The sequence below is a fragment of the Epinephelus lanceolatus genome, chromosome 12, assembly GCF_041903045.1.
Source record: "Epinephelus lanceolatus isolate andai-2023 chromosome 12, ASM4190304v1, whole genome shotgun sequence".
Taxonomy (NCBI): domain Eukaryota; kingdom Metazoa; phylum Chordata; class Actinopteri; order Perciformes; family Serranidae; genus Epinephelus; species Epinephelus lanceolatus.
The window spans coordinates 3,709,031-3,725,653 of NC_135745.1; the positions used below are offsets into that span (position 1 = coordinate 3,709,031).

General features: G+C 40.4%; 1 protein-coding gene across 3 annotated transcripts in view; it reads right to left on the reverse strand.

The window, feature by feature from the left end:
• Positions 1–16,623, reverse strand: part of palmda (palmdelphin a) — a 28,377-nt gene that overhangs the window by 9,942 nt on the left and 1,812 nt on the right. For 2 of the 3 annotated variants that reach the window (XM_033649798.2, XM_033649797.2), the window contains exons 2-8: positions 7,224–7,272; positions 4,912–4,992; positions 4,421–4,548; positions 3,676–3,790; positions 3,548–3,572; positions 3,375–3,467; positions 1,055–1,209 (exon numbers count right to left, since the gene is read on the reverse strand). In XM_033649798.2, coding sequence (XP_033505689.1) covers positions 1,055–1,209; positions 3,375–3,467; positions 3,548–3,572; positions 3,676–3,790; positions 4,421–4,548; positions 4,912–4,992; positions 7,224–7,268 — 642 coding nt within the window. In that variant the 5' untranslated portion in view covers positions 7,269–7,272. Of the gene's footprint in view, positions 1–1,054; positions 1,210–3,374; positions 3,468–3,547; positions 3,573–3,675; positions 3,791–4,420; positions 4,549–4,911; positions 4,993–7,223; positions 7,273–16,623 lie in introns of those variants that run through there. The other variant, XM_078172872.1, reaches the window with a different exon arrangement.

Here is a 16,623-nt window from a genome sequence, read left to right on the forward strand (position 1 = left end):
CAAAAAACACAAAAGCCCAAATTATGTTAATTTTCATACATTTAAATCTTTAAAAATCAAGGAAATTTCTCTGGCATTTCTGGCAGCATTTCTGTGACACCACTGTATTGTATTAAACTAAACCGTGAATTTTGTGACACTGGTCATGACCTAGTCATTATTAGGAGAACACAGTAGCCCCTTTTACACTGCCAGATTTTCCGCAAATATTGGGCCGTTTTGCCGGCAAGCTGCAAGCGTTTAGACACACAGAGCCGGACTGGCGAGTTGATCCGTGATGCCCAATTTTCCGCCTCGTAGGGTAGTCATATTGGCGGAACTCTTTTAGTTTAAACAGACCGAGGCGGCCTTCTGCAACGGCAGGGGCTGTTGAAGACTTGTGGGAGGAGCTGTTGATGACGCTGCACGTGCGAGCCACTGGCGGTGGCAGGAATTAGCGAGCAGCTAGTAGCAAGAGGGAAACACAAACCTGACAGATACTGTAAAGATGAGCAACTGGGGAGACAAGGAATTGCGTGCCTTCCTTGTCCTCGCAAACGAAGAGGCCATTAAGTCAGATGACAGGAACGGTGAACTACAAGAGAATCGCCGAAGGCCTGACTAGCCGCGGCTTCCCTCCCACGTCACACGCTGAGCTACACGTTTTGCTACTTGCTCACGCTCCCCATTGCCCCAAAAAAGGCACATTCTGTATAAATAAAAGCAGGTAGGCGGCATTTTGCCGCACTCCCCGATTTCATTTTTATACTGCCAATGCTGACAAAAGACTGATTGGGCTTTCCTGCAAATTTGCACAATTCCTATCTAAAAAGGGCTAATGACTGTAAATGTCACAAAAGAGGTCATTACTTTAAAGCACTCCATGCTCTGGCTCCAGCATACATTAGAGCCCGTATATGCACTCATTATCACATCTTGCAACAAAACTCTGCTAGCCATCCCTCAATCTACAGTAGGCTTCAAACTTAAAAGGAGATTGTGCATTTGCCATCAGGGCCCCAAAGCAGTCTTCCTGTTGACATTTAACTTGCTACCTCAGTGACAATGACATTACCTCTTGTGAATTCAAGGCATAAACACACTTCCTGCCGTCATCATAAACCTTGAGGCCGGCGTGTTGGTTTATCTCCTCAGGAGGGACTGTTGAATGAACTGTGCTCTTTCCAGTCAGATGGTTTTTAGTCACATTGATCTCCATGGCAAACAGAGCTGAAACACAGAAGACAAACAAAGTCTATGTTATTATCTGTTAATGTTGGCCTAATCTCACATCTGTATATATGACGTCATCGCTTCAGGTTGCTTCCATGATAAGCAATGACCACTGCAGCTTCAGCAGCTGCTCCCTTGTAAAAGTACTTTTTTTTTTTTTTTTAGCATATAACAACCCCAAACCCCAAAAGTCCTCAAAGTTCACTCCTCAGTGAGATTAGAAATCATTTGGTTCTCAAGAAGGTATAACCAGCACTGCGTGTTCAGCTTGCTGATCCTATCTCCATCATCACCTGATAATAAGTGTTTACATGTGCACTACATTTCCTGGTTAGGTCCACATGTTTGGAGTATCCTGGTTTTGTGTTTGCACATGTAAACACTATTCCACTTTGAGAAATCCCTAATCCTGGTTTTGTGAAAATCAAGTATGTAAACTGTAGCACTCAATGGAAACCAGGATATTGTGGCAAGTAAACACCTTATTCAAGGTTCTGATTAGTGTCTGCCATGTTCACAGATCCACCTGCAACTGGTAGTTAGTGAGTAAAACTAAAAGTACAGGCTGGCTGGGGCCACTCAACCTTTCTTTAGAACTTACAACTTCAGACATTTTGTTGGGGGTCCTGGATGAAACTATCCCCAGATAATAAATACAATAATGTTATTCTGTTGGGTAAAATACATATATGTAAAGCTCAATCCAGAACACATTTGAATTGAGGTTTCCTGAAAAATACAGTTCAAAGTCAATTCTTATGGAACAAATTACTACTACAAATCATTGTAAATTAGCACAACATAACACGCAATGGAAGAAAATTTGCTCTAGTGAAGACTGAAACTATATAGAATTATAATTATGCTCTACCTGTCATATAAATGTAAGCGTTTTTGTACTAGTACCATCAACTTATTTATCAAAATTATTCATGTGATCCTGTGAAGTTTCATATGTCCTTTCTTTTATTGCCTTTATTCTCTATAAGTCAACTTTTTTGTTTGTTTTTTTCTTTGTTTGTGAGACTATATTGTTATGACATGTTGTCATATATGCTATGCGTATTATTATTTGCCTGTAATTCATTTAGAATGAAAAAATAAAAACAGAGTGATCAGATGGAAAAACTGAACTTCTGTGGAGGTAACAGGGTACAAAAACAACAGTTTGGCAAGACGCAAAGATAAATGGATACTGTTGGAATCATGTACAGGGTATACAAGGTACCATGTACAGGACTGGTATTCAAGCCTGGTTATGCTCAAACCAGGGCTATCTGGAAAACTACCAGCTGAGCTATGGAGTCATTCAATAAAGCCAGGAAAAATGGGCACACCAAAGCACACACACATGTGAGTTTAACTAAAAATAATGCAGAGGCAGATCAGTTCCTCAAATGTTGACACCTGCCTGGTCCCTCTTGAAGGGGATTTATGGTTGTGAGTAGACCCTACGCACGTTGCCTATGCCGTTGTGAGCATTTTTACTTCTGCGGTGGTGTGTCTGTGTCACTCTGCAGTTACACCTCCAAAACAAACAAAAGGACGCAAAGGAGGCGATAGACGCGAACTTCGCGGCTGTGAATTGTTTTTTGCTAGTCACAAGTTATTAGCTTTAGCATGTTTACATTGTATAAATTAGCCTAGTCACTAGCAGATTTTTTTTCCTCTACTCATACCTTAACAAATTTACATGTAACGTTATTGTTTTTCTTTCTCACTGTTGGTTTAAGTCTCTGCATCACCTGACAGAACAGTTCGTTTGAATTTCAGCCTGCATGCACATTTTTTCAGCTGAACGTTGTTGAAACAGAGCAGCTGATGTAGCTGCAAGAAGTAAATGGAGTGAGATGGCAGGCAGGTAACGTTATATTGTGTTTTATCTTGCAACAGCATCATTTACATACAGCATGTGCTTTGTCTGTTAACCTATATTTTCTCTGAAATCCAAAATATTTCCACACTGCTGATTTAATTCCTGATTAAATAACTAGTAATATTATTAATAATAATGGCGATAATAATACTAATACTAATACTAGAAATAATAACAAGTTAGAAAATTATGCTCATCATCTTTCACTTGGCTGCTTGCTGACTGCTGAACTGCAAAATACAATGTGCTTTGACTGACATTACAGGACTGTGTAAAATGATCTCACTTTTTCTCTGTGTGCTTGGTTCAGGGTGTTTGTTGGCTGTTGGAGAGAGGAATTCTGGGACATGACAGGTCACTGTGGTGACCTGTAATGGCTCTGTGGGGCAGAAAACAGAACTGTTACCACAGATTCAACTTTGAAGTTAGTTAAAACATTGAAATGATGTCATGACTTACCAGGAAAAAAGCTGTCCTGAGCCTCCTGGAGGACAAACGCAAATCAGTAAATGCAACGTAGTGGAGGCACTAAAATAAAGCTGTGTGTGTGTGTGTGTGTGTGTGTGTTTGTGCGTGCGCGCGCACACCTTGATAATGTCCCCTGGACTTTTCTCCACAGCCTTCAGTCTGTTGAGGATGAAACTCTCATTGGTAGAAATCATAGACTCCTCTCTCTCCAGACACTCCACCTCCTTCTCTATCCTGATGTTTCAGAGGAGACAATGCAACAACAGCTCATATTGATATGCAGTGGTGGAAAGTAACTAAGTACATTTACTTAAGGACTGTACATACGTAAAGTTTTGATGTTGTACTTGACTTTAGTATGTCCATTTTATGCTACTTGATACTTCTGCTCCTTTACATTTTGGGGGGAAATAATGTACTTTTTACTCCGCTACATTTATATGACAGCTATAGTTACTAGTTGCTTTGCAAATTTATATTGTTAATACAAAATATTATTCAACTAATAAATTATGATATATTATAATAGGTTAAGGTACCCAGAAGTGGGTAAACTAATTAAACTCCACCAACATTACCAACATTAAAGTAATGAACACATTAATGCATCAATAATTATAATCCAGTAATATAATACATATGAAAGTGAAATATGCATTTCTACATTGAGAGCACATCAGTTTTGGCACTTTGAACTGCTAATACTTTTCTACATTTACTGAAGTTAGGTTTTGAATGCAGGAATTTTAAAACAGAGTATTTCTACACAGTGGTATTGCTATGTTTACTTAAGTAAAAGGTGTGGGTACTTCTTCCACCTCTGTTGGTACGTGGGTGTCTATAATGTGTGTTTGTGTTTAGTACCTGTGGATGTTGAGCTGCAGTGCTCGGGTGTGCTGCAGGTCAGACAAAATGCTCTGCTGCTGTGGGGAGTCTGTTGCATTGTGGGAAGCAGAGTCTTGTAGGAGCCACTGCTCTCTCAGTGCTTTTTTCTGATTATTTTAAAGGACACAACACAGGGGTCTATCATGTGGATTAAGATCTCTTTAAATGGAGTTCAGGTTTACACCAACAGCTGTCATTTTCTCAGATCATATTCTGATTTCACTGAATGAGTGCATATGACAGCAGCTGGTCAGTGTAATCAAACAGTAAATGATAACCACAGTGCCTGTCATGTCACAGGAAGAAGAATTATGCACATTTGTGGACAAACAGATGGACAGAGTGATTATTCATGCTAATAAGAGATAATACCCATCTATGAAAACGATTTAGCACACACCTCATCTGGTGTTAGTGCTGACCCTTTATAGAATTGAAACAATGTTTGAGCGTAGATGAGTGAAGTGAACCTTTAGGTGCTTAAGTGTCAGTTTTTCTTGGTCCAGTTCGAGTTTCTTCTGTCTAATGTGTTCCTGAATGCGATGCTTCTCCTGGTACATTAAAGACAAAAATGTGAGTGAATTTACAGAGCAGTGACAAAACATTGCAACAAATGAAAGGTTACAGATAAGGCCATCAGAGAGATGCAGATAGGCATAATATAAGTTGTATTTTTAAAGGGATAGTTCAGAAATTTGAAAGTGGGGTTGTATGGGGTACTCATGGACAGTGTATTACATACATAGTCAGCATGCCCCCATATGGAGAAGCAGGCTGGAGTCTGACACAGTAGCCAAACAATCTATTACTGTGGAAAGGGTCAACAACAAAATGCATTTTAGCCACCTAAAAAAAGTCCCACCTAAAAAAGTTAATATTGATTTAAGTGTATGCTATATTGAGATTATTTTCACTGCTTTAGCTTAATGCTGGACAGTGATTTCCAAGGGAAAATTAAGCCGTTATATCAAAGCCAGACTCATTTGAATAAAACAATGATTTCACATCGCTGAACACAAGAGCTGCTAGTCTACCGCTGCTAGTCTACTGTTGCCTCAGTTGCATCGATCATTTTCTTTGTGTTATTGTGTGACTTTGATCTTTAAAAGGGTTCATTCAGATTCACCAAAGGCACACAATAACACAAACAAACTAACCCACCAAAGTAACGGTAGACCAGCAACTCCTGCATTCAGCAAGCTAAAACTATTGTTTTTCTCAATGGAGTTTGGTAGCTTTGATGAGAGCATAGATGGAGAACTCAAGCCATTAATAGCTTCCCCATTGGAACAGTCTGTTGGACGGAAAGGTAAAGCAGAGAAAATACTCTCAATATAATGTACACTTAAACTGATATTGATCTTTTTTATGCCAGACTTTTTTTAGGGGGCTAAAATAAATTTGTTGCTGACCCACATCCACAGCAGTACTTTGCTTAGCTTCTGATTCAGACTCCAGTCTGCTTCTCCAAACTAGGGGCGTGACAACTGATATCTAAGAAAAGCTCTAGCGATAGTTCAGTCAGGAAGACAATACTTTTCCTGCTCAGGCAGTAGATTTTGTTCCTCACCCTGCCACTCACTCCTTGCACATATGCTGACTCACTATCTCTAACTGTCATTGTTCAGGGCTGTCAATTGAGTCATCAGCTGTTGTACAGCTGATTCACAATCAATGAATTTCACAGCGACACACCCTTCCTGTCAGTCTATCATCTTACTAACCTGGAAATCCAGATGCCCCGCCTCTAGCAAATTCTAATTTGCACTACACAGGAATCTGGCTCCGACGAGCAGAGCCCGCTGAATCGCCAATCGGACCAATCCGATCAGTCTGACAGAGGCGCACTCTGGGTGGGTGTAACGTGATGAGGACAGCGCTGCGCCTTAGGAGTCGAAAAGTAAACAGCCAAGATAGCAGCCGCCGAAGGATCACGCCCATTCAATTTGGCTTTGGAAGAAACGCTAAGCCAACTACACTTATCTTTTTCCTTGAGAGAGGAACAGAAGACTGCCCTAGAAGGCTTCGCTTCCAGGAAGGACATTTTTGCTGTTTTGCCGACGGGATACAGCAAAAGCATAATATATCAGTTAGCCCCACTGTTCGGCAAACAAATGGGGCTTAGTGCAATGAATAAGTCACCTTGTTTTTTGCTCTGATTGGCCATCGTGCTGTCCAATTGCGTGCGGCGGCATTTGAAATGCCTCAGTTAGTGCCGCCCCTTGGGTAGAAAGCGTGTATCGGTGAGGGCCAGACTCAAAATCTTTTGATCTTTTGATTTGAGTCTGGATTTCCAGGCTATCATCTTACTGCTTCTCATTTTAAATATGGTTCTTTCTCTGCCATAGTTCTATCTTGCTGCAGTCATGTGCACCCTCCATCTCCCATTACCACATGGTCTTCACAGATTCATCATCCTCATCTTTCTCATCTCCCACTGGCCTCAGAGTCATCAGCCACCACCACCAGTGTCTGGACTCCATGGGGGAAATTTATCTTGCTGCTGTCCAGATGTCCCTCGATCACAAAATCCCCTTGGTGTCTCAGTCAGCACAAATCATCTGTTACTCTGTATATTCATATTCCGTATTAAATATTACCTTAATTATTACCTCCTGATTGAACTGTAGGTAACACATTGACTATGGATAAGTACCCCATACAGCTCCACTTTAATACATAGCTTTTTTTAACTGTAGCAGATATTAGAGTTATGGCTACAACACTCCAACATCACTGTTTCACTCAAGCAGATATTGAGCAGAGTAGAGTAAAGCATTACGGTGATGGCCTGTAGCCTTTCCTTCATCAGGTCAGACTCCTCCATACTGCTGCAGGAGAGAGAAAATCGGAGCAAAGAGAGAATGGACAAGAAAAACAGGGAAATTTGTTAAACACCTTTTTCTACAGTTACACGTCACAATAAAAGCATACTGCAATAAACCACAATATAAATCAATCAAAGCTCAGCCAGACTGCCATGACAATAATGACAATTATGACAACTTTTACAGCACAAAGCAGTGCAGATGGATTTGAGTCTTACTGTACTATACTGTATCTCACTGTTTTATTCTGAATTAAATTTACTGTTATTCATTATTATTGAGTAAAACAAACATTGTAAGAACAACAACAAAAGAATGTTTCTCAGGATTTCACTATTATTTACCCACGACAAGAAAATAGCTAAAAGGAGCTGCATATAGTTACACAATAGACAATATTCTGTACACTTGAATTTGCATAATGATGGACCTAAAACTTACATCCATCTAACATCATCCATCTTATTGTCAACCATCTAAGATAAAAATTTGAAAGAAGCAATGAGGATTCCAGCATCCCCTGCTGGTCTAAATGCTGCTTCACACCTTTTTCCACCCTGACAAGATTATCATTTTAAGAAAATTGATTTGTCACCATAAAACTGCTAAGTTTTAAAACTCTGCACACTTCTGCTCACTAGATTGGCACTTTAGTATACTAGTATTCAAAATGAACACTTCTTCAGCTTTTGGCGTGTCTGCTGGCCCTGCTTCTAACAGTTCAACTCCATCAACATTTAGATCATTGTTCTTCTTCTTTTTACTGCTGACTGTTGCTAACTCAGCCTTAGTTGTGTGTCCTTACTCTTGCAATGTAACTATAAATCATGGAATCGCTGTCTTTCTGTCTTTATGTAGGTACAGTGGCATGCAAAAGTTTGGGCGCCCCTGGTCAAAATTTTGTTTACTGTGAGTAGTTAGGTAAGCAGAAGATGAACTGATTTGAAGTGAAAGATGACATATTTCTTCAATATCTTAAGTAAGATTACTTTTTAATTTTACATTTTCTAATAAAATTTAATAAAAAAGGAAAGGGGCCTGATGCAAAAGTTTGGGCACCCTGCATGGTCAGTGCTTAGTAACACCCCTCTTGGCAAGTATAACAGCCTCTAAACACTTTTTGTAACCAGCTTAGAGTCTTTCAGTTCTAGTTCGGGGGGATTTTTTTACCCATTCTTCCTGCAAAAGGCTTATAGTTCTGTGAGATTCTTGGGCTGTCTTGCATGCACTGCTCTTTTGAGGTCCATCCACAGATTTTTAATGATGTTAAGGTCGTGGGACTGTGAGGGCCATGGCAAAACTTTCAGCTTCAGCCTCTTGAGGTAGTTCACTGTGACTTTCAAGGTTTGTTTAGGATCATTGTCCTGTTGTAGAAGTCATCCTCTCTTCATCTTCAGTTGTTTTACAGATGGTGTGATATTTGCTTCCAGAATTTGCTGGAATAACTGAATCCATTCTTCCTTCTACCTGTGAAATGTTCACTGTGCCACTGGCTGCAACCAAAGCATGACTGATCCACCCCCGTGTTTAACAGTTGGACAGGTGTTGTTTTTTTTTCATGAAATTCTGTATCCTTTTATTCTCCAAACATACCTTTGCTCATTGCATCCAAAAAGCATTAGGCTTGTTTAGATGTTCCTTTGCGAACTCCTGACGCTGAATTTTGTGGTGAGGACGCAGAAGAGGTTTTCTTCTGATGACTCTTCCATGAATTTCACATTTACAGTATACAGGTGTCACTGCACAGTAGAACAGTGCACCACCACTCCAGGTCTGCTAAATTTTCCTGCACTTCTTTTGCAGTCAAACAGGGGTTTAGATTTGCCTTTCTAACAATCCTACAAGCAGCTCTCTCTGAAAGTTTTCTTGGTCTTCCAGACCTCAACCTGACCTCCACAGTTCTTGTTAACTGCCATTTCTTAATTACATTACGAACTGAGGAAAGAGCTACCTGAAAACACATGCTATCGACTTATGGCCTTTTCCTGCTTTGTGAGCATCAGTTATTTTAGTTTTCAGAGTGTGAGGCAGCTGGTTTGAGGAGCCCATGGCTGCTGATGGGACAAGGTTTCAGGCGTGTTTATAAAGCTTTAAAATGTGCATCACATGGCCTTTTTTAATGATAACTGTGAACAAGCCAGAGTCCAGAGTCCTAACAAGTTAATTATGGTCTGAGGCCCTGGTAAAAGTTGTCTGAGAGCTCAAATGTCTTGGGGTGCTCAAACTTTTGCAGGGTGCTTGTTTCCTTTTTTTCCACTCTAAAATTGTACAAAACAGAAATGATACACTAATCTTGCTTAAAATGTTGAAAAGAATATTCCATCTTTAACTTCATGTCTTTTGGATATAACTTCATCTTCTACTCAATTAACTATTCACAGTAAACAAAATTTTGACCAAAGGTGCCCAAACTTTTGCATGCCATTGCATGTGTGTCCTTTGCAAATTTTAGGAACTGTTCATCCAATCTTTGTCACACTTGGTAGGTGTAATACTGGGGATCCAAGGACATGTAGTGTTGAACTTGGTACAGTGTTGGACAAATGACATGTTCAAATCACCAAACTTTGAATAAACAAGCCAAAAGCGCTTTGGGGCTCTGTGCAGCAGCAGGGGCGAGGCTTCAGGGCTCTGCAGGGTCCATCATGTTGTCAGCAGCGAGCTGGCCACTGCTCTTTCAGTACTTTTACATGACATTAGAGAAAATTGATTTATTATGTTAGTCTGACTAAAACTGGACTTTTAAAATACATGTAAACATGTTTATCCGACAGAAATTGTACTAAATTAAGATAATGCGATTGGGAATTGAATTACTCCTGTATGTATACAGTAGGGCTGTCAACGAATATTCTAAATTCGAATTTAAATTTGAATTTGAAATAAAATGGACCTTCGAATGTGAAAATTGATATTCGATTGTGGAGGAAAAAAAACACCACCGCAGCTGTCCTCTTTGCGAGTGGGAGGTGGGATCGGTTAACATGGTCGCCGAAAGGAAACTGGCTTCGCTTCTCGGCACTTCGAGGCTATTCGCAGCGCTTCCGCGGGCCCGCGGTCGTTTACAATGTAATGTTATAGATAATTGTTTTATGTGTTTTAATGTGTAGGTATGTAAATGTTTTCAAAGACATTTATGTTGAAATAAAAATACCTACATAGCTATGACTTGAATGTGTTTTTCAGGGGCAATTTAGCGATTTGGGGGCCCCCCAGCAAAAGCCATCTTGCTTTACCTTTCAGGCACTTTCTAACTGGAAATATTGGTTTTAACAGTGGTAGAAGAAGTATTTTTTCTGAATTAAAACTATCATTTATTAATAGTAAAATTATTAATACTGCATGGTAACACTGCATTCAAAGTTTGACTTAAAGAGTGAAAGAGGGGAATTATCAGTACAATCTGCCTAAATTTACATAACGTCTAAATAAGGTTGCACTTTCAATTCAAATATAACGCTGAATAGTTAAATGAATAACAATGTATCATATTTCAACTGTTATATTTTGTGACTAAAATCTGAATCTGGAATGTAACTAACATGTCAGGTAAATGTGGCAGTACAATGCTTTACTCTGAGGTTGAAGTAAAAGTACATAGGAGGTAAGCAATATACTGTTGAGTTGTATATTTTCTAAGTGCTCTGGGGGCCTTTTATGAGTTATTTCAGGGTACAATGAAGTGGAAAGCAGTGAGCAGCTGTACAGTGAATCACTGTGACATTGTGCTAATAACACTCACTTTCAGGGAGACAATTGGCAACAGATTTCATTTGTGGAGATATGTAAAATTGGCAGGCTTGTTGATTTCTGTTGTCATGTTCAGTTAAACATGGTATCCAAAATTTCTGTAATTTCCGCTGTGCTTATTTTATGTATCATTTTTTTCCCTGTTAAAGGTTTTTTTTGGGGGGAGTTTTTCCTTATCTGCTGTGAGGGTCCAAAGGACAGAGGGATGTTGTATGCTGTAAAGCCCTCTGAGGCAAATTGTTATTTGTGAGATTGGGCTTTATAAATAAAACTGATTGACTGATTGATTGATTGATTGATTGTGTTGGTTTGCTATCATCTTTGGTAAACCAAATCAATTAGCTCGCAAGCTAAGCAATGTACAGCTGTGGGCCACAACAAAAACACATATTAGCCACCTGAAAAAAATTAATATCAGTGTTAAGTGTACACTATATTTAAATATTTGCTCCACTTTACCTTACTCACTAACCAGTCGAAGCCTCGGTGACCTGCAACTCAGTGTTCTGCTCTGAAATTACTCTTTTGTCATTGCAGTCTGGTGGCTTTGATATAACGGCTTTAATTTCCTGTCAGAGAAGGCTGTCTGACAGTAAGATAAAGTGAAAATATTCTAAATATAGCGTACATTTAAACTGATTTCTTCTGATGAGCCTTTTTTTCAGTTGCTAAAAACATATCAATTGAGGCAGCGTTTGAAATGATCACATTTCTAGTTGGATTAGGTATACAGTATGTATTACACATACTGTCAATCAGTGTGATAACATGATGTTTTTTACGTCTTTACTTGTAACTACATGTGTAAAAGTGTGCCAGCTGCTGTACTAGGAGTAGATCTGTGACTTCCTATTGAGAAATGAGGCAATCTGGCTTTTTATATACTGCTAGGTCAACTCTTTTATTTCTATCCAGTGGGTCAGTGGGCTGTCTCCTGGGAGAATGCTGATGTCCTGCTGGTGCAGCTGTCCACAGCGTGTCACATGTCATTGCCTTGTTGTGTTTTTAAATTTACTTTTTTTAAGCAGTCTATGGTTTAGTGTTGGGTTGATTTCTGGTTTTGCTGGTCTGGTGTATGAGCTGAAGCTGGTTTGAGTTTAAGCAAACCGACTGAACCATCATTTGTCATTCCAACACCTCAAAGAAATTAAAAAGTAGCCCTAAAATGGCAACCTGTGCTGATGACATCGTAGCACTAAATCCAACATCTGACTGGCTGTGAGCCGAGGCCAGCAACATGAAGGAGATCACATTTCGAGAGATGGGAGGGACAGAGCACCACAGTCTGTGTTTGTTTACAACAAAGTTCATGTGTTTTTGTGGTGACAAGAAGAGACATGGCAAGAACACTGAAACTGCACCAATATGACAACATTTCAGATTCCAAGCTGACATAAGAGGTGTCCTAAATAACCGCAAGTGACGCAGCGCTGCTGTTTTTTGTCAGACAGTCTGTTTATATTTATATCTTTCACTCACTTCAAAAGCACCACAGTTGGTGAGGAACAACTGACTCATGCCTTTAAGATGAGAAATTATCTACAAGATAGCTTCTCATTTCACTACAAAAAGCTAAATAAGGCATCATCTGGCTGGAGAAAGATTGCCAGGGAGCTGAAAGTTTCTGGTGAGCTAAATGATGCTCACTAATTACAAGCTAGGCTACTTCCTAGTGGCTATATTCTCATTTCCATCAAATATCACAATATAGAATGTGTGTTTTCTGTTTTAAAAAGTAATGATTCAAACATAGGAAGATAAGAAGTAGGCTACTTCCTCATCTTTTAAGTGAATATGTCTCCAGTAGGGATGCACGTTAACATTGGCACGTCAGCAGTATAAGCCAATATTTGCTTTAAAATGAACTATCAGAAATGGCCAACATGCTTTTTCCTATTTTGCACAATGAATGAATATTACATACATTGAAAAGCATTCTATTTCATGTCTCCATCTGTTGGTGGACCATCACGAATAAGAGCATGCACGCATAATGCGATGTTAATTCCACTACAGAGCAGACTTGATGATCGCTAAAATTAGGTGGGGAAGAACGTGGCTATAACAATACTGGTATCAGTTATCAGCCAAATAAGTTGTTATACAGTACAGGCCAAAAGTTTGGACACACCTTCTCATTCAATGCGTTTTCTTTATTTTCATGACTATTTACATTGTAGATTCTCACTGTAGGCATCAAAACTATGAATGTGTCACAGTCTCCAGTCTCCTTCACCCAGTATGTTTTCCTTGCCACACCCATCTCATCAGGCAATTCCACTCACCTGTGTTCTTCAGCACACCTGTAACTCATCTCATGCAATCAGCCCAGCATACTTAAGCTCCAGCTCCACACACACCAGTTGCCAGATCGTCTTCGCTCTCATGCAAGCCTTTCCAGCAATTTGTCTTGGACTGATCACCCGTTGCCGACCTGTTTCGTCCCCGTTCCTGCCTGCTCGCCTTGCCCTCGGACTGATTGCAAGATTCCGACCTGTTTCTGCTCTGACCCTGCCTGCTCGTCTGATCCCCGGCTATCGACCTCGCCTTCTGACTCTGACACCGAGCTTTCTGCCTGTAAGTCCCAACTGTGCTGGTTATCTGATCCCTCGTCTGTCCCCGACTCTCCAACTGTCTGTTCCCCCGCAACTGTTCATCTGGACTGCAAGTCACGTAATCTCCTCGTGGACGGGAGGTTGCGTCTCTGACTCCCCTCCCGGGTTAGTGGTAACGCTGCCGATTTTCCCCCCGGCAACCCGGGTACGAGACTCACCTGAAGCAGTTACACATTTTCCTGTGTTTTCGATAAAGACTGTTGATTACTTCATCTGCTTGCTGCTTCGCATCTGGGTTCTTTCCTGTGAGTCTGGACGTGACAGAATGAACACATGTGGAGTTATGTACTTAACAAAAAATGGTGAAATAACTGAAAACATGTTTTATATTCTAGTTTCTTCAAAATAGCCACCCTTTGCTCTGATTACTGCTTTGCACACTCTTGGCATTCTCTCCATGAGCTTCAAGAGTTAGTCACCTGAAATGGTTTTCTAACAGTCTTGAAGGAGTTCCCAGAGGTGTTTAGCACTTGTTGGCCCCTTTGCCTTCACTCTGCGGTCCAGCTCACCCCAAACCATCTCGATTGGGTTCAGGTCCGGTGACTGTGGAGGCCAGGTCATCTGCCGCAGCACTCCATCACTCTCCTTCTTGGTCAAATAGCCCTTACACAGCCTGGAGGTGTGTTTGGGGTCATTGTCCTGTTGAAAAATAAATGATCGTCCAACTAAACGCAAACCGGATGGGATGGCATGTCGCTGCAGGATGCTGTGGTAGCCATGCTGGTTCAGTGTGCCTTCAATTTTGAATAAATCCCCAACAGTGTCACCAGCAAAACACCCCCACACCATCACACCTCCTCCTCCATGCTTCACAGTGGGAACCAGGCATGTGGAATCCATCCGTTCACCTTTTCTGCATCTCACAAAGACACGGCGGTTGGAACCAAAGATCTCAAATTTGGACTCATCAGACCAAAGCACAGATTTCCACTGGTCTAATGTCCATTCCTTGTGTTTCTTGGCCCAAACAAATCTCTTCTGCTTGTTGCCTCTCCTTAGCAGTGATTTCCTAGCAGCTATTTGACCATGAAGGCCTGATTTGCGCAGTCTCCTCTTAACAGTTGTTCTAGAGATGGGTCTGCTGCTAGAACTCTGTGTGGCATTCATCTGGTCTCTGATCTGAGCTGCTGTTAACTTGCCATTTCTGAGGCTGGTGACTCGGGTGAACTTATCCTCAGAAGCAGAGGTGACTCTTGGTCTTCCTTTCCTGGGTCGGTCCTCATGTGTGCCAGTTTCGCTGTAGCGCTTGATGGTTTTTGCGACTCCACTTGGGGACACATTTAAAGTTTTTGCAATTTTCCGGACTGACTGACCTTCATTTCTTAAAGTAATGATGGCCACTCGTTTTTCTTTAGTTAGCTGATTGGTTCTTGCCATAATATGAATTTTAACAGTTGTCCAATAGGGCTGTTGGCTGTGTATTAACCTGACTTCTGCACAACACAACTGATGGTCCCAACCCCATTGATAAAGCAAGAAATTCCACTAATTAACCCTGATAAGGCACACCTGTGAAGTGGAAACCATTTCAGGTGACTACCTCTTGAAGCTCATGGAGAGAATGCCAAGAGTGTGCAAAGCAGTAATCAGAGCAAAGGGTGGCTATTTTGAAGAAACTAGAATATAAAACATGTTTTCAGTTATTTCACCTTTTTTTTGTTAAGTACATAACTCCACATGTGTTCATTCATAGTTTTGATGCCTTCAGTGAGAATCTACAATGTAAATAGTCATGAAAATAAAGAAAACGCATTGAATGAGAAGGTGTGTCCAAACTTTTGGCCTGTACTGTATATCAGCATAATGGATATCGCCAAAAAATCCAATATTGTGCATCCCTATTCTCCAGTCTGATCTCGAGCAAAGAGCTGATATTTACTAAGTGGTTTGTTTACATGAAGTAACAGAAATGCATATTTAATTCAGTGTGCACAGACAGCTCCAATGTTTCGTGGTGTAACGTGATAGTCTAACACTCGTTTGCTATTGGGACACAGTGTCATTATGTTCCACTCTCTATCTACTATAGTTAAAAAATAGCTTACAGTGCACATTAAAAACACATCCAAAAGAATATATTTCATGGCAGTTGTAAGGGTGCAATGTGTTTCACACATTCTAATCATTCATATTATGAATTCCCTGGTTACTACAATGTCTTTCTGTTCTGTATATCAATACTGACTTTTTTAAAAGAATACAATCGAAGACTCGTCATCTCATCCCCTTCATCCCACCAGTCAATTTTCTTTCACAAAAACACATCAGTGTTATTATCCCAGTTTATGCAGTGGATTCGTTAGGTAACAACATTCTTCAGCCTGTCAGTTGCTGAGTACACATGACAGCTGAGCAGATGTTCCCGTGCAGTCTGAATAAATTACATTATTTGTCCAACTGTTCAATACTCAACACTGTGTTTTGGGTGTACAACTTTCTACCACCTATTTGATAACCAATTGAAGGGATCCTTGTTACAGAACACCTGTGTGAATTACAGGAATTCCAGGGCTGATATTTTATTTGTTACAGTAGCCTACAAAATGAAATAAATGTTAAATACTCTTGTGGTTCATTTCCCACCCTACTGTCTGCTGTATGTGTATAGGCAAGGAGGCTGTGTGTTTAATATAGATGTGGGTCAGGAGAGTTTATAGTGGGGGTTCAAACATGTATAAGGGGGTCAGAGGGTGGAGAGTGTATATATAGAAAGAAATATACACATTTACTGCTTCTATTTCCAGGTCACCATTTGCCAAACTGAGTACAAATCCAGGTGGCTGCTGGAGGGCACATCTCCACTGGTATTGTACCAATACCTCCTAAACCCCTTACATGTACAGTCTGCTCCATAAAACAAGCAATATGCTACCATGCTATTGACCCACTGCCTCAGGTCAGCCAGGAGAAAAGGGGCTCAGATTAATTTTGCTCTAAGTCACCTTAACAAGCCAGCCCATCCGCACTTCTGCCCTAACTCCCTCAGACA